This window comes from Lepisma saccharinum, chromosome 1 (genome assembly GCF_977018435.1).
Source record: "Lepisma saccharinum chromosome 1, izLepSacc3.1, whole genome shotgun sequence".
NCBI classification, from domain to species: Eukaryota; Metazoa; Arthropoda; class Insecta; order Zygentoma; family Lepismatidae; genus Lepisma; species Lepisma saccharinum.
Genome location: NC_139229.1, coordinates 130,580,377 through 130,603,152, shown reverse-complemented (window position 1 = coordinate 130,603,152; position 22,776 = coordinate 130,580,377). Strand labels below are relative to the sequence as shown.

The 22,776-nt window shown below is 38.6% G+C and overlaps 1 protein-coding gene across 1 annotated transcript in view; it reads right to left on the bottom strand.

The window, feature by feature from the left end:
• LOC145985666 (fatty acid synthase-like) overlaps nt 1–22,446 on the bottom strand; it is an 82,839-nt gene extending 60,393 nt beyond the window's left edge. The window contains exons 1-11 of the mRNA XM_083119738.1: nt 22,361–22,446; nt 19,715–19,884; nt 17,839–17,991; nt 16,643–16,819; nt 15,685–15,885; nt 13,399–13,637; nt 10,644–10,874; nt 7,157–7,354; nt 5,813–5,941; nt 4,969–5,199; nt 3,922–4,111 (exon numbers count right to left, since the gene is read on the bottom strand). Of these exons, the coding sequence (XP_082975864.1) occupies nt 3,922–4,111; nt 4,969–5,199; nt 5,813–5,941; nt 7,157–7,354; nt 10,644–10,874; nt 13,399–13,637; nt 15,685–15,885; nt 16,643–16,819; nt 17,839–17,991; nt 19,715–19,847 (1,882 nt within the window). The 5' untranslated portion in view covers nt 19,848–19,884; nt 22,361–22,446. The remainder of the gene's footprint in view (nt 1–3,921; nt 4,112–4,968; nt 5,200–5,812; nt 5,942–7,156; nt 7,355–10,643; nt 10,875–13,398; nt 13,638–15,684; nt 15,886–16,642; nt 16,820–17,838; nt 17,992–19,714; nt 19,885–22,360) is intronic.
• Nucleotides 22,447–22,776: the final 330 nt, after the last annotated feature.

The following is a 22,776-nucleotide window of genomic DNA, read 5'->3' as shown; positions in this document are numbered from 1 at the left end:
TCTCTTAAAACTATTGATAGTCTTTTAACCAAAAAGCAGCGCAAGAAAAAAAGCTCTTGTATTGCCAAGGGACATGGTATGAAATTGTTGCTTAGTACCCCCCAATTAAAAAAATTACAACAATCCAGGAAAAAATCACATGTAGGGGGATTCATATTTACCATCCCGGCCATCTTAGCTGCTCTCGGGGCTGTTGGGAGCTTGGCTGGGGGATCAGCTGCCATAGCAAAAACAGTAATAGATGCCAAGAAAAATAGGGCAGAATTAGATGAGCAGAAGCGCCATAACCTGGCCATGGAGAAAAAAGGCAAAGGTGTTAAGAGAGCCATGAATAAGTTTAAAAAAAACAAGAGCCGCTTACAAACCAAGATATTGAAGCTTTAATCAAGCCACTGGGCATCAAAAATTTTAGAGGTGTGTACATGTCTGATTCTTTACCAGAACAACCACTCAACAAAGAGTGTGGCATTGTTAATTTGGATAAGTACAAAAATCAGGGCACTCACTGGATCTGTTATCTTAAATATTTAAACAATGAGGCATTTGTGTTTGATTCATTTGGAGGTGTTCCACCTGAAAATTTAATAAAATATCTAAAATCAGCTAATCTTTATTACAATAATGCCCGTGTTCAAAACTTCAAAGATGTTAATTGCGGACATTTGTGCTTATCTGTTCTCAGATATATGTCTCAAATAAATAAACCATCAATTGAAAATTTTCAAAAAGCCTTGTGGTATCTGAAACATCATGGGGGTATTCCATCTCACCAGCCAAAATTCAATATTGAAACTCAAATTGCATGATGACATAGTGTATCCCAAAACAATAGCTCTCAGAGCATTTTATGGCATGTACTTGATCCCTAATATTACACACCACAACAACAAAATTGCAGTAGGGGATCAAAAATTTGTCATCACTCCAGGGCAGTATAATCTGTCCACTCTAAATGCTCAATTACCCAGAGGTATAGTGTTAAGTCAAAATTCTGTCACTCACAGAGTAGAGATTGTATCTGCTACAGAAACAGTGTATCTGGGTACTATAGGAGAACTGTTAGGATTTGAGAACAACACAAAACTTGAACCAGCCATCAAACACACTGCTATGAATATACCCAAATTCTTAGCCATAGAGACTCTGAATATTCACTGTAATGTGGCGGAGGGTATGATCACCAAATCAAATGGCATAGGCACTCACAAACAAACCGGCATCATTGCAACATTCAAACCTAATTCCGAATTCATGGAGCCAATCATCTACACTCCATCCCCAACATTATATTTTCCTGTGTGCCATAATAGAATAGATTACATTGAGTTGATGGTCACTAATGAAAAAGAAGAATTAGTTGATTTTGCTGGAGCCACAACAACTGCTATCATAGAGATTAATATTTAAATAAAAATACATACAAGAAAAATGGAAAATATTGAGAGTTATGAGCTACAATCATTCTCCCCAAACAGGAGGACATTTGCAAATTTAAATCAACCCAACACAGAAATTGAAGTTGATCTTGATGTAGGGGATGGATTTATACACCCTCACAGAGCAGATCTATACATCAAATTTGATGTTGTAAAGCTCGATGGAACAGATTATCCGGCAAATTCAAATATAAGATTGGTAGACAATTTTGTACCGCATCTGTTCTCTGAAATTGAGATCAGAAAGCATGGTGTTGTTATAAACAGAGTGGATTATCCCGGCATTACCTCCACAGCTTTGACCACATTAAAATTATCCAAAACCGAGGCTTCTTACTACAAAATAGGTGGATTTGAGGCTGGTGAGAAAATTATATCTAAGAACCACACTGTACTGTTCCCCATGCGCCTGTTGCCAGGATTCTTCTCAGATTACAAAGATATTATGTGGAAGGGTGGTTTAAGAATCACATTTAGAAGAGCTGCCAATGATAATAATGCTTTGATGAGGTACAGCGCATTAAACCCTACAGGAGAAGCTCTGCCTAATACCCTACCTGATGAGGGCAAGTGCATTATTCAGACTATGGAGCTAAGAATCCCTGTTGTTGAATATGAGGCCAGTTATGCTCTTAAATACAAAGCTGATATAATAAAAAATCCACAGGTTCTTTTACAATTTTATACATATCAATGTGTACAGAAGCCCGCATCTGGTTCTTATTATGAGTTTGATGCTACAAATTCATTCTCCAGTATTCAATATGACATGCCTGATTTTGTGGTGGTACTGTTTCAGACTGGGAGACACAATAATCAGGGAAAAAATTCAAGTAGATTTGATAACTGCAACATCAAGAACATATATCTTAAAAATGGCAGAAATGAGGTATTCCCTAGAGAAAATTACAATTTAGACATGTCCAAGAATGATTTCCTCAAATTATATGAGGCATTTACGGCATTCAAAAGGGTCACTACTGGCAATACTGACATGTATTACACACCAGATGAATTCAAAGCACAGAGGCCCATGTTTGTCATCAACACTTCAAAAAGAAAACAAGTTGTGGTGAATGACAGGACAAACATTAAAATTATCTGTGAATTCCATGAGGCATTACCTGATGACACCATATGTAGTGTTATTCTCATAGGTGAAAAATCATATGTTTATGATGTAAGAAATGAGAGGGTCACGGAGCAATTCTAGAGGGGTCTCTGCATATTGCATTTTTTTTAATAAACAAATTGAAGCTGGTATCCAATTGAACTTAAACCAGAAGTAAATATGTATGGGTGTGTGTGTAGGTGGCTCTTATAAGCAGCTTGGCCTAGTTTTAAGTATGGCTAAAAAAAATATCAAGAGGGGCATATTTTTGACAAGTTTATGGACAACAATCTCACAGAAGTGCCTTTTGTAAGTATAGACAAATCAATCTGAGGAGGTTCATACTTTCCGAGAAATTCCCGAGGGCATTTTTTACAAAAATCTTTGATTAGGCAGGGTTCCACACTTAAGCAAAAAGCTCATATGGGCATGTTGAGCTAGTTTTAAGTGTAGACAAATCTGCTTGGGGGGGGGTTCATACTTTCTTGAGTTTATCCTATATACTTTCCCACTACTAAGGTAACACCATGCTTATAGATATTTTAAGCTTTCTGTATCTTGGAGTAAATTGCTTGCAAAATGGTTCACATTTGTATCTAGTGATGTAAAAATGCGATAGATATAAAACCTTTAGTGCTTTTCGAGACGATGCCAAGAACGAGACGTGTCTCCAAAATTTGAGATCATAAAACAAGTTTTGTGTTGTTCAAGATTTTATTTAATTAGAGTGGAAGGTGTATAGAAATTTCTCCCAATTCTCAAAACTGTTCTTGATGCGACTCGTTAAGACTTAGCAAGTTGAAGAGAGAAGCTGGCGAAATTATTTGAGCGGCTCGGGAGTAAAATTTGATAACTCACACCCCGTTCAAAATTGAGTTAACATTGGATTCAGTTCCTGCAGTCTCTACTTGCTGTACAATAGTGAATGAAGTTCCCTCAGTAGTCGCTGATAGCCAGAAACGCACGGGAACTTCTGAGTAACCCATAAGCCACAATGTAATGGACGAACTATCACCTGCGTTTCTCTCGGTTTCATAGTTCTGAGGCGTATCAAGTTTTCTCCCGAGTTGCTCATTTGTTGATAGGTTATTTGTGTTGTTTCATGTGGGAAAATATATGTTATTACTCTGTTTTAGGAATTAATAGTTACATTTTGTCATCTATGATGGCCCCCCGAAACTGAAATGAGATGGAGACACTCCATTTGTCGAGAGTAGTTTGAGCCAGAAGAACGAACGAAATTAACCATTTAAATGAATGCCGATAAATAGCATCAATAACATCTTTCTAAATAAATGTCAGAGACAAAGATAAGCAAATAATGCTGTGTTGTGCGGACAGTGTTTCTTCTGCTTAAATTTTCAGTCAACTTACCCACGGCAGCCATTAATCCCTTCTGAAGCTTAGTCTCGAGGGATGCGCGTCCTCTGTAGTAGGCGGCAAGAACCATCTGCTCAGCCGTGCAGCATCCGTCTGCATAGGCACAGCCCAGCTCCCCCACGGAGTGCCCGATTATTCCTTCTGGTTGGATTCCAAGTGAGTGGAGTACATCCACCAGACCAACCTGAATGATACAATGCAATTTAAAGACCTCTTGTTGATCTATAACATCAATTTAGAGCTACAAATGCAGAGAGATTCAAAGAAGAGAGACTGTGTTTGGAAATCAAGTTTTTAACAGATCAGTCCACAATGGATTAAATATACTTTACAGTTTTACCCGTGCTGCTCTACGTGCCTATTTTCTTGCATTCGGTTGATTACTTATATTTCGATTTCTCACTCTTTCGTCCTCTTTCTTTCTTTTTTTTATTTTTCGTTCCCTGTACTACTACTTCTCATGCTTTTCAATCTGAGTTATTGTTTTGTTACGGCATCATTCAGTTTTCATTTAGTCTCTTATTTATTATCTCTTGTTTCTATCTCCCCTTTATCAGTTTGTATTTCTTTTTCTTTTTCTCTCTTTTGCCACTACACATATTCCCTGTCTTTTTTCGATTTCTTGAACTTACTGATTTATCCACACCCACACATCTTTATATATTTTTTTGCTTCGCATAATCCCACTTAAATGTTTCACAAATGTCCGATTTATGGTCATTTTGGCCTTTTACTCCCCACCTTAAAATTTCTTTACGCCATCTAAATTGAAATGTACCAGAACTTATTTTATAGTTGCTTCAAAAAACTGTATTTTTTCCCAGTGTTAATCATACGCCTATGTACGATATGGCAATACTCTTTCAACTTTTTTTTTATAAACGAATTGTTTCCAATCGTCCTTTTACTTATATTGTCCTTAATCTGTACCCATTTTATATCATATGACTAAAGTTTTATCTCTTCACAAACTACCATATGCTAACATTGCCGATAACATATCTCGTCAAACGTTTGAACTAAAACGCCCATAACCCCTACCTGTATCACGGCGATCCCAACAAAGCAATTTAGGATGTTGTCGAACACCCTCTCGTCGCTGGTGGTGATGATGTCGTAGACGTCCACTCCATGGGGCTTGAGGACTTTATGGCACCTGTCCACAGCATCAGCAAACACCTTCAACTTCAGCAGGCCCTTGCCCATTCCAGTCCATTGGCTGCCCATTCCAGAGAATACGAACCAAACTGGTCTCGTTTTACCAGAAATAAACTGGAAGAAATGAGGAACATGGAATAGGTCTTGTCTTGTACATTCGCGTAGCTTTTTCTTGTAAGATGTTTAAATATTTACGATATGATAATTCCAGGCTGTTCGGGAAAAAAAGCACTTATGTAAAAAAATATATTTCAAGGCAGACAATTTTTTATGTTTATTATTTCAATTACGAACTTTACAGACATGATATGCATGTTGGATCATCACTGTTTAGAATCTTTACACATTCCCAATATAATATTATACTTTAAATATTTTCTTTGAGTCAGTGTGACTTCAATAAAAGCAATTGAAAATGGCAATGTGTGACTTATGTGACTTTTTCTGAACAACCAAGAATTCATATAGAGGTACATTTATGCAGTGTTAGTAAAGTTTCTTGAATCTAACACATCTGACGTCATGTTGCTAGTAGGACGGTATGGATTTGGATCCTACTAGAAGAGAAGGCGAAACATAAAAACAAGATCATCGAACTTCCATATCCAGTATACGATTAGTTGAGAAATAATCTGGTCGTGAAAGAATAAGCAACCGGAAGTACTAGCTCGTTTTGAGTAGACATTTTCAGACTCACGATGTCTGTGCATATTAAAACTCAACTTACCTGCATATCCTTGATTTGTTTCGTTCCATTCAGTACAAAGTAAGCTCTGTGGAGATGGCGTTGGATATTCGTGGAGAATACTTCACTCAGCATCCTGAGGAATTCATCATCCAGTGGCATCGACTCGATCTTCATGTGGTAAGTAAAAAGGAACATCAAAATTATTATTATTAGAATGAACTTGGAAGCAAAGGTCTCATTGTACAAAATTGTTTAGTTTTCATCTTGTGCAGTATTTGTTCAAGAAGATACAACTCTGGACGCCCCTCGTGGCATAGTGGTTAGCACATCACACTACGAACCCAGGAGTCCCGGGTTCGAATCCCGGCCTGGGCATGGATGTTTGCGAGTGTCCATTCATCAATTTCATCATGTCATCACTCATTCTGATCTTCGCAAGTTAGCCAAAAGTGGCACAAAAGGCGAAGTAAAATAAAGCAAATCAATCAAGATACAACTCTACAGGTGAGGGTTACATGTAATTAATTGGGATTACTAGAGCATAAAATCGGTGGAAATACCTTTATCGCCTGCACGTATTCTCATTTTGTTAAATGATGGGCTCTTTTTTGTATTTTGGCAGTCTTCATGAGTCTTTCTATTTCACTTCCCGTGTCAGTTACCACACACTTTTACCAATTACCATGTGCTACTTATCACTTATCACCTTGTGTGCAAGCTCTGAGACACGCGAGTGTTGCCACGCATATCTTACCATTTACCACCAACACCATTTCTTTGGTGTTTGATGTTTGTATTTTAAGTCCACTTTATGCACAAATAGGCTAATCTGGACTGGACCTACAGTTTGAAGTGGTTTTGAGTGTGTTTCTATTTCATTTTCCGTGTCACCTACCAGTTTCCACCTACAAGTTATATCTTCAGTGTAAAAGCTATGAGACACGTGTTCCCACATATATCTTACCATTTGCCACCTACCACTTAGAACTTTCGTGTTTGTATTTTAAGTCCACTTTATGCACAGATAGGCTAATCTGGACTGGACCTACAGTTTACGGTGGGAACCGAACCACTATGTGTCTCCAGCGGCTATCGAACCTGGAACCCTTTGATTACAATGCAAAAGCGTTATCATTACGTCATCTGGGAGACATTGGGAAAGTTTTGAGACACGCGAAAGTTAACACGTATATTTTACCACATGCCACCTTCCATTTATCACTTTAGTTCGAAAGTCCTATGAAGACGTGTAAATTACCAATATATCCTACCACTTGCAACCTTCTACTTAACCCTGTAACACGTGCCAATTGCCACGAATCTCTGGCATTTTCAACGTATTGCTTTGGTTTGAAAGGTCATTACTGTTTGTTTTGTCATTACCTCCTCTATCGTAGACTGCAGCCCACTCTCCGTCCTTCCCGAGAGAAGAACCAACCGGGGCATTCCGTCGTCAATGTTCGTGTCCTTCTTCACCTTCCCGTTTCCTCGCATGACGATGTGCACGTTTGCTCCTCCGAAGCCAAAAGAACTGGTAGCTACCAGCGCTCCTCCTTTCAGAGGGGTCTTCTCTGTAACCACCTGATAAAAAAATACGAAACATGTTGAGTTAATCGTGACGAACTGATCGGGCAAACAAAAACACAGATTCATTCCTTATCCTGGACTCAAACATAAAGAGCTCCCTACAGAGACCGGCAATAACGTAAGAAAAACTATTTGAGAGTATTTAAATTAAAAATAAATATCTTTTGAAGAGGTTTTCTCGGGCAATCAGCCACGTGATTTCTGTATAGGCTTCCGAGAGCTAACGTCAGTCTCATGTTCAGGGTTTGAAGATGAGAGTGACGTTAGCTTTCGAAAGCTCGGAAGCCTATCCGGAAATCACCTGACTGATTGCCCGAGAAAACCTCTTCAACATTCGCCGCCAGGAAAGCTTCAAGAATTATTTAAATATATTTTGTCATGTTTTATCAGCTCCTGGACATATTTATTGATAAATAACACGTAACGTCTTATAACTTGGAGACGTCAGGATTAGAAAAAGGTCTTGCTGTTTAGTAAACTCTTCAGGGGGAGAGATCTTCACTGAGGGCTCTTAAACGTCAACCTCGCTTCCACGTAATACCGTATCGTTCCCTTAGGAACGCAGGGATCTTAACCTGGGACCATTAGATTCCCTCGCGTTGCGATAGCACTTTGCATCTCAGACACTCGCTTGGCGAATAACGCTTATGCGAGAGGTTGTACTTGAATAGCAGTGAATGGCAATGAACACACAATACACTCTAATTTGGATTTTAAGTGTCACTATGATTGTCTCGGCATGATGTTAGGAAAATACCTGATTCAACTAATAGCTGATGTTCTCAAAGTCTCGTGGTATGGAAGAAGAATATAGACGCGTTCTTTCCGATGTCGTAGTTAGGTAGAGTGTAACTCCACTACTACCTTTGGTGTTAGACCTGCATCAGGCCTTCAGACCGATGTCCGTAGCAAGACCACTCTCTCTCCAGTCGTGTCTATAATCTCCTGCTCGCTGTTCAGATCTCACTGATCCCTCTCTATCGGAATGCACACTATATATCCTCCAAGGATTGCTGTTGTAAACACCAGGTCGATGCACATCTTTACTTCCTCAAAGTTGTTTGTTAACCTGGTGCCCCACAAAGTACGAGTAATATCTTTACTCAGCAATACTTGGGGTTTCTAGCGACTGCTTCCTGGCTGTGATTCTGGTAGACAAGAATCGAGAGTAATTACCTTTGTGGTCATAAATAAAATGTATGAAATTGTATAGAATTGATACGATAACACTTGGGTGGCATTTGACACGCTATCGAGGCTCTGGTGCTTTGACCCAACAAGTCAATATAACCCTTTGTGGAGGTTTGTTTTGTGCCATTCATATCTGTTTGTGGCCGTTATTTCATTACTCTCATCACTAGAGCCCGGATTTTTATGTAATATCAAAGTACAAAATATGTACATAAATATGTAACGATAATTGATAAAATATGTACCAAAATATCTATTATCAAAAGGATATGTAGCTAAATATGTAGTATCGTAGAATATGCAATATTAATAATAATCGAGTATCCAAGCAATTTGAAGAATTCTACTAGATATTTATTTTATTTGAACATATTCAACGTAATTTTAAAGACATAACTTGTTCAAATTAAAATTTGTATCAAATTTATAAACTCAATAAAGCACTGCAACGTGCACATATTTAAGAAACCAATTTTATCAACTATTAATTACTTTTCACATTGCAAATTATTGTAGAATATGTAAATATGTACGAGAGCTCTTCATAACTTTCGAAACAAATTGTAAAAAGAAAGCGTGTACAGAAAGAACAATCGAATGAAAATACATAGCTACTTTTGTACTTTTTTGTACAAGGGAACATATTGTGTAACTCGCTACGCACAGGAAAGTAGCTTTCTTGTCCACCGATGCCAAGATTCTATGTGCTTTGCCTAAACCTAAAAGCGAAACGAAAATATGTAAACAGAAAGGGTAGGGGAGAGAAATTCTAGCATCTTTCGACAAATAACAGTTCCAGTAATTTTTTTTTGTTTTCAGCGTGTCTTTCGACTTGGCAGTTAATTTTAGGTGACCGTAAGCACTATGCATATCATTGATTAGAAAATATGACATCACATGAGATACAAACTTTCTTCATCATGTTTCAGAGATCGAAAATATAGGAAAAAGGATCAAGATAGGAAAAAGTTGCCGAAATATGTTGTTTTATGTAAAGTAAATTAGTGAATATGTAAAATATGTAATATCCGGGCAAATATGTAAAAATATGTAACATAAAACTTATGCAAAATGATGTCAGTTACATAATTCGTTGACATTTTCGTGTTCAAGGTATGTACGTATCTAGAAAGGAATAGAATATGTAATTATTTGCAAATCCTAGCTCTACTCATCCCATTAATCCCAATCGTCGCGATTAGCCAAATGTGATAGAAATAGACGTAAAATAAACTAAATCATCATCAACAACAACAACAACATCGGGGTCCGGCTGTGCCCGAGAAATTGATTACTTTTCAAGACAAGAGTGAAATTTTATTGATATTAAAAATTGTACACTGTAAAAGAAACGATTCGCTTTCTGTCTGCACTCACTACAGAATCAACTCGAGTTACATGACAGATCGAATTGATTTGTCACGTAAGTGTTAATAGAGAAAACAGTAATGTCACAGTTAATTTTGGTCGTCCTCCTTTTGTCGAACTAAAACAACTTGTGGCATCAATCTTATTTAAACTGTATATTTCGAATCTCAGGGGGGGGGCGGGGGTTGGAGTTGTATTTCTTACAGTTACAAATACTTTTCTACTAAGTCTCGAGAAGAATATATGAAATATTTTCGTGATTTATTGAAAAATATACTATTTTTGTCTCAAGATTCGCACGTGTCAACATCTTACATTTTCCCAACAGTTGATGCATGAAAGAGAATAGGGGAATTTGTTTTTGTAATAATATTGTTCTCATCTCAAAACTTGATTGGAAAAATGATATTTTCCTTTCAAAGAATTGCTGTTACTTAATTTTTATTGTAGGCTACATTGTCTAAGTAGATCATGTAAACTATGAGTCCATATAATCTACCATAGGTTACGCGTACTCTTATAGCCATATCATGTCTTATAGTCACTGGTTTATACTTTCCTCTTTAGTCTATAGTTTCTCGATGAAGAACATAGGTTCTATGAACCACCTTTATGAAATTACATAGTACTTCGCTTCGTTTCTGCATCTTGTTCTCTCATGTCTAACTAGTTATCAGTTCAGGTCACACCCTTAGCCAAGAAGGTAAAGAATACTCCGCCTCACCTTAATCTTTCCGTTGAGCAGCCCTGTCATCTCTGGCTTAGGCGTGTCGAAATTCAGATTGGGTGGAATCAAACCCGATTCCAGAGCGATGATAAGTTTGCTGATGGAGCACACTCCGGAGGCCCCTTCGCTGTGCCCCATGTTGCTCTTCACAGAACCAACCAGAAGAGGGTCGGTTCGATTCTCGCAGAAGACCTCTTCCAGAGCCCATATCTCCTCCAAGTCACCAACCTGTGCAGCGAGACGGGAGATAGATTCCTATACTCACATTTTTGCATCTTGGGAATACTATGCAGAGTACCACAATTTTCAACCTATTGTTTTTGTCTTTCCGATTATACGGCAGTGATTGTTGATGTAACGGAAGAAGAGGCTCACAAAGCTCATCAGAGTTGCAGTGGCGCTGTAATCAACGACTTTCTGAAATGGCCACTCTGAGCTAGGGAGAATAAGTTGTATTGTGGTACGCAGAAAGACAACCAGGCAATCCAATTAAAATAAACTACCACCATACCTTAAATAATGACCTGACATTTTTGACTATGATTAATTGGTGTGATCAGTTTCGGCAAGCAGGAGTGTGTTGAAAGGACGCTGTGGCAAACACATGGCTGCAATAGAGATCTCTGAACGTTTTCTGCAACATCTTCCGAGATGCAGGGAGTACGTACCACCACAACGGTGGAGTACCATGTAAGGGAATTATTGCCTACAACGCCACTGTGGCTCTGATGTGCACTACAAAATATCTATGTGAATTTTGTCTCTGCTTCAGTCCTGTCCAGAATAACGCGTTTTATGACTTGAAATATAAACTTTCAAGATATTGAAGTTTCGGGTGGACACACCGAAGGACCTTGTTCAAGGCCAATTGATACTATGGTCTATTTTGACCAAAATGAAGTTATATTTTCATATCTTCTAGGTCTAGCAAATTGTCTAATCATGCTACGAATTCTAAAACCCTCGTACTAGGGTGATTAATACAATTCTCTTATTAGGGTGATTAATATTAGTAGACTATTTTAGTCAAAATTAAGCTATATTATTATATCTTCTGGTGGATTTAGCTAATTTCTAGGTTTAGCAAATTGCCTAATACTAAGTTCTTGTACTAAGATCTAGCTTGGGCCCTCAGAGTCATGTTGCGCCCTCTGTTGATTGGTTGATAGTGTACTTATGCTTGGCTAGTTTTATTTGAGAATGGTGCCAAGGTAGTAAAAAGTAGCCAGTAAAAAGATGCTAACTTGTCCCATTTATTCATTTTGTTCAACATCTAAATCGGAAGTAGCCTTGGTGCCATACTACAATCAATCACACAATGAACATCATATTATTTACTCATGAATAAACCATGTGCCTGATTTCGTAAGCTATTAATGAAATGAACATGTGATTATATGATGATAATGATTTTATGATACAAACTCTCGGGTAGTGATGGCACATTTTTAAAAAGATGACTGTGGCAGCTCTAGACGGGCTACATAAATAAATAGAATTATGACACAACTTCAAAAAGTCAAGAATTTTAGAATTATCTGATGGTCCTGAATTACACCACAAAGTTCGTGGATACCTTGGAAAACAGTCGAGGCACTTGTTGCCTGCAGCAAGTGTAATCCTCTGTGTGGCTATTTGCTTTTCAATCCATGAAGTAGTGATTTTAATTCTACGATTTGATTTATTTTCTCTTTACAAGCATTTCACCTGCATAACATTTGTCATAGATAACGTATATGTTCTTGGGGCATTCCAGCGTTATACGTATGTGACATTTCACACACAAAATGTAAGTTTCTAGATATGAGATTGTGTTAAAATATTCACAATGAACTGATTTAATATAAATATGAAGTATACTCTGTGGTGTCTGCTAACAAATTAAAACAACTTGAGCGTGATGACATAACCTGAATGCATGAAAAACATGAATGGATATGTATTACTTGTGTGACATTTTAAAAATATAGCAAAAAATTTGACTTCATTTGTTTGTGAAGCATATAGGTTGCAGATGCTAATATTTTTTTGATCAAATATGCAAATTATACGCATACACAAACATTTAAACCATAATGAAATTAAAAACAATAATTTTCAGATTAATTCATTTTGTTATTTACATGGAGTAGGACAACTTTGAGTGGAATGCGCCTCTTGTAGTTCTCTGACTGAAATTACAGTAAAACCTCGTTAATCCGGACTAACGGGGGGGGATAAGTTGACCGGTTTAAAGAAAGTCCGAATTAACTGAAATAACCTAAAAGAACAGTAGAAAGTGCATTAAAACTCCGTTTATAGCAACAAAACACTTTTATTATGGTGTACTTAAAGGGCATGGGCCTAAATGCACTATACAGTACGTATAGGGGCTGTGTTTTTTACAAACTTGTTGCTGAATGTTGTTCGACTACAAACATTTGTGTGTTAAGGCAAGAGCAATATGACGAATGCGATTGTTGACTTCTAGCCACATTTAAAACCTTGCATTCTGCTTTTTTTTTATTATTATTATTTTGCCTTTTACCTGTCCGGATTAAGCGAAGTTCGGCTTACCGGGGTCCGGATTAACGAGGTTTTACTGTACGCAGGGGCACCCATAATAATTTTTAATATCAATCAATACCACTTTGTTTATCTAGGCATTTTTCTGAGTTGTAGGAAGAATAACATGCCCCTTATTTCTCCCGATTCCGACGCCCCTGCGGCTGAGGATAAATGCCAGCAAGCTGAGAATATTTGCAACACGTACCCTGGTTCCTGTCCCATGCGCCTCTACGTACTCCACAGCTGTTGGATCGATGCCGCATTCCTTGTACGTTTCCGCAAGAAGATTTCTCTGAAGATGCCTGGAGGGAAAATTGATCCCTTCGTTCTTGTACCCATCGCAGTTTATTTCTGCGTGAAGAACGTCTGCGTATATGCGTTTCGCATCTTTCTTCTTCTGCAGAACCATGACAACGCACGCTTCGCTTCTTGCGTATCCGTCAGCTGAAAGACAGAAATCCGTGTTACTGTTGCACATTTGGAAACTATGCGTCTCGTTAAAAGAAACATCTCAACTGAAGAAGTTTCTGAGTTGGCACGGGTCACTACTAATTGAAGGGTGCTCACCATGGCCGAAGTTGAACCCTGATTACGGTGGTACAACTTGGCGTCGATATGACTGGCGCTATGCCGCGCTCTGCTCGTTTCGCAAACTGCCAGCAGTTGATGTGAGCATACATAGTACATCGCTACCAGTGTTCGGAAAGTTACTTTTTAAAATGTAACTAGTTACAATTACTTGCTTAAAAAAAGTAACAGAGTTACAGTTACTAGTTTTAAAAAGTAACTCAGTTACAATTTTACAGTTACTTTCCACTGGAAATTTTCTTGCATACAATTACACAAATCGATTACTAATTGTAATAAAAAAGAAATAAACTATTGGATGCTGCTTACACAAGGGGGACAATTATGAGGCCACAGATGAACAAACTACAGAAACTAGACACACTTCACACCACACAACTGATAATGGAAAACTAACAGCAACAGGAAAGAATCATTCACCTAATCTCATCTTCCTGCTTCTGGGAAATCCACCCCTCTTCCAAGATATGCATATCGCTTTGGAATTGAGAACTACCAAACGGAAGATGAAGCATGCAATAAACCTGCCACTCTGAAATGACTGGAACCCAGAGCCTACCGACTGGCCACGGAAAGGAGACAAATTTAGTTCAAGCCCGACCCTGTGGCCGAGTGGTTAGCACATCGCGCTGCGACGCCAAGGGTCCCGGGTTCGAATCCCGGTCGGGCTTGGTTGTTTGTGAATGTCCATTCATCAATTTCATCATTTCATCACTCATCCCCATCTTCGCAAATTAGCCAAGAGGCACAAAACGCGAAGTAAAATAAACTAAATCAAATCAAAAATCAAATCAAACAAATTTAGTTCAACAACTTTCTCTTTTCCTATTCTGTTGTGTGCAGGAATTAATGTAACAAAGGATCGACATTTGTACCGCAGCAGAAACTGGTAGTTTATCGATGGTTCTGGTTCACTTTAAGTCCTAAATCACCAATAATTTACGACACTTATATAGCAACTTAAGTGTCATAAAGTAACTGTAAAAGTAACTGTTGAAACGTTACTTCTATTGGAAAAAAGTAACTCTGTTACAGTTACAGCTACTTGGTTTTAAAAGTAACTAGTTAGAGTTACATTTCTTCAAAAAAGTAACTGTTACTTGTAACTGAGTTACTTGTAACTAGTTACTTCCAAACACTGATCGCTACCTACATTTCGGCCGTGGTGAGGGATACCACCAACCCCCCTTTCCACTAGACCCTTCAATTTTTAAGCGAATACCCGTAGAGAACAATCAATACTATTTACTCGTGCAATTGCTAAGTTTAGATTAGCTATTGGATGTGTAATTCTCTATTCTAAACACCAACTCTAGCCTTTTCCTTAAGTCTTCTGTATTACCGTGCATTACTGTGTAACTTTACCAATGGGATATTGCAGGCATTAAGGGAAACAATTAGAATTTGTTACGTTTATGATAAAATTTGTCTACATCTCCAGTACTATCTAAGAGAGAAAGAGAATTGAAGTGAGATGTTAATGTTAGAGTAGAAAGTGAATGGAAAGTAAATCATGTGTTTAAAGAAAGACATGAAGGAACAAGGACATTAGGAAGTCAAAGGTCTGTCTATATCATTGAGTCAGTAAGATGTTTTTCGAACAGGATTTGAGGGGAGGATGAGGAAAGGAAGACCAAATGCTGAAATGAATGGCAACATTATTCCGAGGAATAGGCAAGAAATGTTGAAAACAAGGCATGTGGGAAGAATAAGAACACCTTAGAATATCAGTATGATAGGAAGAAAGTTACACATATTGACTATGAGGGCTATGATAATAAAAAGAGTGCACTTGCTTCTTTGACAAAAAATTAAACAGCGAAAAGTACAACATAGTATAGTTTCAAAGAAGAATTAAAGTATTTGGAATTCAGTGCAAGGAAATGACAGGAGGATTCATTACCTTTTTCATCGAACACTTTGCAGAGACCGTCATCGCAGAGAACACCCAACAAGTAGAACCTCATGGCCACGTGAGGGAGGAGGGTAACGTTGCAGCCTGCAACTAATGCCGACTCGCATAGTCCTGCCTTCATAGCCAGCACTGCCTGATGGAAGGCCGTGCTACTGGACGAGCAGGCAGTATCCACTGAAAAACTCGGTCCTGTGTGAAAAACAATTGTCTTATCATTCTTTGCATCTGGAATCTTGAACAATCCAAAACTTCACAACGAATCTTACAGTAACATATACATAGATAAAGACCGGAAGGGGTCTACTCCAAATCAGAGTCGGATTAGTCCACCAATCAAAATCAATCAATCAAGCAATACTCCTATTTGATTTGATGTGATTTGATGTTTTTTGTCCACTTTATGCACAGTAAGGCTAATCGGGACTGGACCTACAGTTTAAAGTGGGATCCAACCACTATGTGCCTCCACCGGGTATTGAACCCTGGACCCCTTGATTACAATGCGACGACGCTACCACTGCGCCATCGGGGAGGCCCTCAATGCAATGCTCCTATTGTTTAACATGGTGCCTGAGCAAGGTTGGGGGAATGTTTTGCGAAAACTTTGCTAGCTGGACGAATACCACCCCTCGCATCCCCCCTCACTTCCATCACTGCTCTAAAGTTAACACAACCAAAACACATAATTTAACATATCGCGTACATTTCAAGGATCTCTGTTGGTGAATAACGTGTTCTGGAGAACTCGAAGTTGATTCCAGGACAGAGAAGGTATCACTAAAAACCTTTCGTTAACATTTCATTACTTTGCTTGCGTGTGTTTGTAGTTTCGCGTCTGAATTACAACTAATTTTTTTTATTGTGATTATACTCTAGGTACAGAACGATACATTGTTCAGAACGATTGTTGTAGTGTGTGACCTCATGTTCACATTAAGGTACTCACCTGTCAGTCCGAAGAAAAACGAGAGCCTATTGGACAGCATGGAGTTGCTGTTGCCAATGAGATCAACGCCTGTCGGCTCTATGTCCTCGTGCATGGTGACACATAACAAGGAGTCGTAGCAACACACTCCTGTGAACACTCCAACTTTCTTCCCTACTAAAGTTGATGGGTTGATGCCTGCATAACAAAAGGGTAAATTTTATGACGTGTACCGTACACATATACGTATATTCACATAGGGTGCCACAAATAGTGCGTTGCAGTGTGTTGCCATCTTTATATTAATTATCTTTTTCTCTGAATGTTTTCGCTAGTACCCAGGTGAAGAACAAGTTGATCTTTTCAATTATGTTTCACTTTCATGAACACTGATTGACTTAATATGAGAGGGGTCATCATTAGTTACTTGCAAGAATTCCCATAGTAACGCGTAATACCGTTTTGTAGATCCACTATACGATATCTGCGTTCTGAAGTACTAACCTTCTGGAAACAAACGTATTTATATTTTGATGGCAACACGTGCACCTGTTCGCAGACATAGACCTGTGTCGAGCAATGAGGAAATTACTCCCGTGGATGTGATAGAGGACGTTGTAACTACTTCAGAGACAAAACTTGGGCAGACATCTCCAAACCCATGCACTTTTGCACAGCTGCGCAGTCTTAAAAAATTGCAACGAGGCCATAAAATTAAAATATATTCTACTATATGTGGAATTTGAATTCATACTTCTAATGACATGAGCAGGACGTAAACTCTGTTTCGAGAAGTGCGCATCTGTTAAACGAAGAAAATGTCAATTGAAAAAGGAGTTGTCAAAGTTGCTTCAAGTTCACTTGATGCCCAGATAGACCAGAGGGGGGGACTGAATCTACAATTAGGTGGGATCCAAACCACAGTACTATGTTCCTCCACCAGGGATCGAATTCTGAACCCACCGAGGAAAAGGAGTTTGCTGAAATACAACTGGCAATGGATTTTAAATTTCAGCCACAGATCGTTACCGGAATTTAAGTGTAACTCTGTGGCCTTCCTCCTACCGCCAATACTGTCGTCTGCATCTGTGACGGGAAGGCAGCAGTAATCATCTCTACCATATAATGTTTCTAAGCTTAGAAAATTAATAACATTTGGTACCTATCAATTAGCCCCTCAATGACTATGTTCTAGTCACAGTTACATGCATCCTTACCTGCGTCTACAATGGCTTCGTACGCCAGCTCATGCAGCTTTCTCAGTTGCGGGTCGCACCTATCCGCATAGCTTTTTGGCAGGCCAAAGAATTGCGCATCGAATTTCTCCAAGGCGTTTATTTTCCCTGATCGATCAGGAGTATCCGGGCAGCCTGCAAAAAAAAATTATGATTAGCAAAAATATTGGCAAAAATTAAATTATATACAACAAATGAACTATGTGCATCAATGATTTCATTGGTAACTTTATACTGTTACATTTCTATGTGTACAAGGCAGATAACATTTCTATGAATTCCTCGTTATTATCTTATTCAGTTTTAATTCTTACTTCATTATTTAATGTTCTTTATCGTATGCACTTATTGTGTGAAGGTAGATAGATAGATAATCCTATCTTTCGTCAATTTTTCGCGTGCTCCAATCCATGCCTCGTTTCTTCTGATATTCCTGTTTCTGCCGGTCCCCGTGGCGGAGTGGTTAGCACATCGCGCTACGACGCCAGGAATCCCGGGTTCGAATCCTGGCCTGGGCATGGATGTTTGTGAGTGTCCATTTCATCAATTTCATCATATCATAACTCATCCCCATCTTCGCAAATTAGCCAGAAGTGGCACAAAAGCAAAGTAAAATAAAGTCAATCAATCAATCAATCAATCGATCAATCTTCCTGTTTCTGTCATGTTTCCAAGTTCTTCTTTCGCTAAAGTACTTTACTTGAAGTAAAGCTGATCCAGTTGTTATAATCTAATATCCAGCGGATTTGCATTTTGTATTTCTTTAAGCTACTTTTCTTTCTAAAAGACTATGTCAATTGCTGCTATGATATGCATGATTCAGTGATGAAATACTTAAGAGAGAAAGCAAAATGATATATTTTCAATTTGAGAATATCCTTGCCTTGCGCTCCATATATTTGTTAAATATTTCACAAAGAAAGTCCGCTGATTGAGATAGTGTTTGAATTATAGAATTGTACGGGTTGGGAGCTGTAACGTTTCCCAGCTCTATTCTTTTAGGAACCTTTCCTGAAGTATTGCCTACCAGACCACTTTGGAACTGTTGTTTTATCATACTTTTCATGCACTCTTTCTCTCTTCTTTACTTTTCTCTCTCTGCCTCCTGTCTCTCCTCCCTTGTTAGGACACGACACTGTCCTAACTTAAGATAGATCTAAATCTGTATCGGAGCTCGAGTGCATTCATTTGTAATGTGTTTGACACCATTTCGTATTTATGGTACATTTGGTAATAATGTGTTCAACGATAATGTTATATGAAGACTGATTAACTATTCAAAGTCACATGAAAATAAACCAATGAAGCGAGAATAATTTTTTTGCCGTTGGCATCACTGATGCTACCCTATTCTGGTTGGCATGGAGAAAAGGAGCAGAGTTCCTTTACTTTGACATGCTAATTCTAAAGAAATAATGTTAGTTTCCTCTCCTCTTTTACAAGGTTTTCCATTCGGCTTTTTTGCTGATATCCTTTGGTCTATTTGTATGGTTTGCTTAAGGTTTGTGAGGAATTGGTTCCAACACACTCCCAATAGTCCGCACCTATATCGAAAGATGATTTCTAATATTCATCATGCTGGACGGGCAATCACAACTCAAGGGGCCATGTGCCCTTTTACGCAATAGTCAGCTTTAAGGTATTAAAGGAAGATTCTTTATAAGCAAAATATAATCATGCTGAAAATAAAAAAAGGCTGTAATTGTGCCTTTCAGTCTGTTCTCTAATACAAATGCTAGAATGTGCCAACATCTAAATGTTCTTGATACTGCTGTAACAATTGTTCACGTACCAAATTGAGAAATAGCGGAAATTTTCACTGGACTCCCTGGAGAAACAGATACATTTTTGCTCTTACCTGGTTTCCATCTTCTTTCATCGGCTGTTACGAGGTCTTCCTTGTTCATCAACTTGTCCCTGAACTCGTTCATATTGTCGCACTCAGGATAGCGACCTGATATTCCAGAGATCACGATTGTATCGTCCTCCATCTTGATCGCTGGTACCAGAAATGCTAACTGAAAGAGACTGAAAGAAATGTTCGTGTTACCTTTGAGAGAATCCATCTTGTTCCATAGACCAGGCAGAGACGCAAGAGCGAAACATTCAGTGTGTTGCCAGTTATCTTAGGGAAAATTTGGTGTGCAGTCAGGAGAAAATTACAGTTGTGCTTGTGGCCAGAGATTTTTTTATATATATTTCGGCGTATTACGACTTTCTTTTTTTCGAATGATTGAGCATGAATTGTATACATCGATCTGTTCATAGAACCTTTCCACGTGCTCGTAGAATATGTGGATTTGGTTGATTGATTTCATATCTTAAGTCACTTTATGCACAGTAAGGCTAATCGGGACTGGACCTACAGTTTAAAGTGGGATCCGAACCACTATGAGCCTCCACCGGGTATCGAACACGAGAAACATCAGTTTATTTCATGCGGAAAATTCTATAAATTAATAAATGGCACACGCTAGCATCACTTTCTTTTTCTCTTCAGAATACCACTTTTGGGCGAGAAATATATGTAAGAAATTATCGATGGTTCATAGTTTGACGACTGATGACTGATTCCATGTTATTCTATCATTTGCCACCAATTGGGGCCGGTCCCCGTGGCGGAGTGGTTAGCACGCACATCGCGCTACGACGCCAGGGATCCCGGGTTCGAATCCCAGCCTGGGCATGGGTGTTTGTGAGTGTCCATTCATCAATTTCATCATATCATTACTCATCCCCATCTTCGCAATTAGCCAACAGTGGCACAAAAGCTAACTGAAATAAACTAAATGAATCAATAGGGGTCAGGTGCACCATTTGATGGGTTTGAGTTGTTGTTGTTTTAAGTCCACTTTATGCACAGTAAGGCTAATCGGGACTGGACCTACAGTTTAAAGTGGGATCCGAACCACTATGTGTCTCCACCGGGTATCGAACCCGAGACCCCTTGCTTACAAGGCAAAGACGCTACCACTGCGCCATGGGGGACGCCCACCATTTGATGGGTTTGAGACTGATGATTATATGGGTTAAGTGAAAAAGTGCCATTTTAGAGGAATATCACCTTAAACTGGCAACACTAGAGGTCGAAATTACTTCAGATTATTTTTCTGTCACTTTCCAGGGATAACGGCGACGAGGACGAATGATTTGATTAGATTGGAGTGATGAAGCAACAATCACAAATCAGTGTGGACGGGGCACAGACCACAGACCCCACAGAGAATTTTAATTGATACAGGAACACAATGACACCTTATAGAAATGGTTGGAGAAGAAATCGCGAAAGCAATAGTGAAGGAATGTGCTGTGCAAACCGAAGAATCTACAAGAGCAAGAAGTAATCTGATTCAGATTATCTGAATCCAAGCGCTTCCTCCTGGGAAAATCAACACCCCATAGTTCGGCTTTGAATACCGGAGACCAAGGAGGTTGAACTGTCGAAAGTCGCAAACAAATTTTCATTAATGGATACAAACGGAAGCCTTTATTAACTTCATATGTAAAGGAAATTTCATACACAAAAAGTGTTTCGTTAATTTACTTTGTTGTGTGGTATGAGGGCATATAATGTTCTGAACATTGCATTAAAATTGTACAAGGTAATTCTTATAGAACGGGGCTTGACAAAGTGAGCTGTAATATGAAACATATCAAACAGATATTATTGTAATTCGTACATGACGTACCTTGGATAGTATGCCGTTTATTGCTCACTATGATCAGAGTATGTGTTGAAAGTATCCGCAGAAACACATTCGCAAATGCACCACTATGTGCACCTTTAAACTTGTAGCATAAGTGCTGCCACCTGTCAAATCATCTGCACACGATTCGACTCGACACAGCCCACGGATTATTATGTCGTAATTGTCAGCTGTTATATGCATCACCTGCAGCATAGGAAATTCATCAGGCCGGTTCTATAAGAATCACCCCTGTATATTTCTTAAACTTAACTTTGGAATTTTAAGTTCGTCCATTTTTTTAATTTTGTCAGCTCTTTAACGTGTCGCAGACAACCAGTATCAGAAGGATAAGTGTATAGTCTAACCTGTGTTTGTGAACTTGGCAAAGGGATTTACAAAGTAATGAAATTATCAAAAGCCTGACAATATCCATGGCCATGTTAACAGGAACATGAAGAATGAACTTTGATCATGTTCTCTTAACCTTGTAAAACGTTTTGACTGAACGATGAATAAACCTTTTATTTAGGTTAAATACCAACACTTAAGATTATCAGAGTCTTTTGCAAATAAAATTAGGAGCGAAGGGTTAATATACGTGTATTTAGTAGATATCAAGGACAGCACTGCCAGTGCCTCCCTCAGAATCGCCCTTAATCGCGACGATGGAGATGAAGATCTGATTTAAACGGTGAATGAACAAAAAAACACAATGATGCTTCCAATCTTGAGTGGGCTTCGAACTTAGGACCTCTGACTTGATCACTCTGCTACGAAGACCGGTAAATTTCGTTACCAAGAACATTGCTACTCACCGAAGGTCCTAAGAGTGAGAAGTATGAGAACACAGTATCAGACGATTTCACTGCACTATGAACTCAACAAAAACCACCTAGCTATCTTCACCTTGTGGAAGGCGCTCAATTGCTTATATATAATATATACGTATCTCAGCCAATCAATTTATTGTGTAATGTTCCTGGTTAGAGGACATGAATCTGGATCGTTTGTTAACGCACCGTGACTGATTGCGACCTTCAGGCGCGAGGAAGAAAGGACAAAGCACGATTCTGAATAACGATTGGCCACTCAATGACGTGAATTTCAATAGTAAATGCGTAGTTGCAGCTATAGGTCGTGGGACTGCAGAGAAGGATAAATATAGACCCTTGTGAATATGCTTATTATTATTATTTGCAGTAAGAAGTTCTCAATTCGATTCCAAATAGCA